At 40.9% G+C, this 2438-nt stretch overlaps 1 protein-coding gene across 1 annotated transcript in view; it reads left to right on the top strand.

The window, feature by feature from the left end:
• The first annotated feature begins 200 nt into the window (after positions 1 to 200).
• LOC306766043 (uncharacterized protein) overlaps positions 201 to 2438 on the top strand; it is a 4992-nt gene continuing 2754 nt past the window's right edge. The window contains exons 1-3 of the mRNA XM_079253627.1: positions 201 to 331; positions 1582 to 1664; positions 2054 to 2152. Coding sequence (XP_079109753.1) covers positions 1605 to 1664; positions 2054 to 2152 — 159 coding nt within the window. The 5' untranslated portion in view covers positions 201 to 331; positions 1582 to 1604. The remainder of the gene's footprint in view (positions 332 to 1581; positions 1665 to 2053; positions 2153 to 2438) is intronic.

Raw genomic sequence — 2438 nt, 5'->3', positions numbered from 1 at the left:
TATTGCTAGTATTTGCAAGCTCTTGAAGACCGTGTGTTCGCAACTAGAGGTCACTGGAGCACCAAAACAAAGAGATTTTCCCTTGTTGCTGTGTCAGCAGCAGCATTATTACTGCATGACTGAGAGCTTCGCTCATTGGAAGAAGGTGTTTTTGCGTCATCGACGAAGAAAACCGAACTTCTCCGAGCAGCCGACTGTCAGTCTGGTATGTAAACAAGGTCAGACACTGCAGCACACACACGGGCCAAACATTGTTGAACGGGGAGACTACTCGCTTTTCGACCACAAAAAAACAAAGACAAGGAAAGCCTCAACGAAGCTCCGTGTGAAGGTAAGCAGCGCGTCAATAGCGCGTTACAATCAGTCGCGTTTTTACGCATGGCGCACTGCAGAATTAACTTATGTTGCATTACGTGGCGAAAACTGTCAAATAAGTGTCTGCAGGTTTTTAAATGGGACTTTACAGCGTTTATTATGCGTGTCCTTATAGCTACAGTGCAGATCTGCCGCAAAGTCACTCAACTGGTCTGTGTTTACCTCCTGCGCATTCATCAGCTGCTCTAAAGTAGGGCGTTCTCACGCAGGAAAAACTGCGTTGTCATGATATCCCATAACACCAATGCATCCTTTCTGATGGAGCATTTAGCTTGGCTTATAAATCCAAAGGACTTGCCATTTGATTTAATATGCATTCCATAAACTATGATAAAGAGTTACTGTGTCCAGAAACATGAAATCTGCAGATTGAGGACTGGGCAATATGGAAAGGCACCCCCCCACCCCACCCCCCATTACCTGGGATGAATTGGCATGCAAGTACAGACTCTACATCATCCCCAGTCTTGGTCTCCATAAGAACTAGTTAAGAGTGGTCACCTAAACTCATCAGTGCCAAGCAGACACAGACTTTGTGTTGTTCTGCAGAAGATGAGTGGGAGAAACTAGAGGGCCACAAATAGAAAAAGAGAGACATCAGAAAGAATTGAGCTCACCAAGGACAGCTGAGGACGATAAGCTAGGCGCATGTAGGATGAATCACGTTTCACAGGGACTGGACTTATTGCTTGATCCTTCTCCAATTAATGATCACTCTGCTGTTAATCTATAACCTCCTTAAACACTTTGTATTTGCCATTGTCTGCCACAGCTAAAACCTCGCATCCCTCTCTTTTAAGAGCTTGTTATGATTACACTTGGGATTACATGTTATCTGATCAGCAAAGCAAAGTTTCCATTACACATTTAATCATCTTCATGGCATGTTTTGGAGGTAAACATTACCTGCCTTATTACAGTTTCTGTCCTTGTCCTTCAAGGACTGAGGACCTGTCCTGTAATGAGACAGAAAAACAAAAACAAAGAAAAATAGATCTGTTTGGGTTCATGAGAATGTGTAAGTTGCATGAGAGAAACTTTCTGTGAAAGTCGTGGGATGTTTCACTGTAGATGACTGATCTGACAATGTCATCAATATGTAATCTTGCATGTTGAGGATTAACAGTTGCAAAAGATTAATAAACAGCGAAGCTGCTTGTTTATAAGGCACAGGGATGATTTTTTTAGTTGTGTGTCTCACTGCAGGATCTAAAAACTCAGAAGCCAAGATGATGCAGTGTTTTCATTTCATGGTGGAGCCGGCCAAAAACTTCACGGCCAAGATTAAGGTAATTTGCTTTCTTGTCCTCATATACTGACTTGTTCACGATTCATGCCTCTTTCTGGTTGCATTCTTAATTAAGTAACTTTTTTTTATCGTACTGCATAAATTCTCACATTCACCTTTCTTTTTTTTTGTTCATTTATTTGAATCAAGCGGAGCTTGTGTTTGCATTGAATCTGGCTTAGAGGGTTGTTTTTATTCTGCTGACAGAATCAGAGCCGTGATGTGCATTTTGATCAGGTCAAGAGACTGCCTCATCTCCAGATTGACCTTTTTACTTTAGAAGGCAATTGTGAGGAAACACAAATGTCCTTAAGATGTTTTTTTTTTCCTTGAAAGTGCTTTTGCATTATAGTTTCTTACAAAAATCTGTTTATTAATGCTTTTTCTCAGGAATCACACAAGAAAGCAAAGAAAGAGAAGAGGGAGTGTCTGGATGAGGATCAGCTGTTTGTTGTGGAACTGGCAAAAGACCTCAGCCGAGTGTGCCAGGTACAACCTTCGTGTGCACCATGAGCTACATTATTATGTGATGTTTGAAACACTTTTACTCTTTTAGGGTCCAGGTGTTTGTGTGTGTGTGTGTGTGTGTGTGTGCTTTTACTTTTAGATTTGAATGAAAAAAACAAAACAAAATAAGGTGGACACACTGTGACTTTGAAAAAATCCAAAACTCATGCAAAACGACATGTTTTTACACTTAGGAGAGATTGAAAACACTGTATAAGATAAGATGAGATAACTTTATCATCCCCTCAGTGGGGAAATTTCAGCTGCA

This window comes from Telmatherina bonti, assembly GCF_933228915.1.
Source record: "Telmatherina bonti genome assembly, chromosome: 14".
Classification (NCBI taxonomy): domain Eukaryota; kingdom Metazoa; phylum Chordata; class Actinopteri; order Atheriniformes; family Telmatherinidae; genus Telmatherina; species Telmatherina bonti.
The sequence above is the reverse complement of the archived record's forward strand: the minus strand, read 5'-3'. Positions and strand labels throughout refer to the sequence as shown.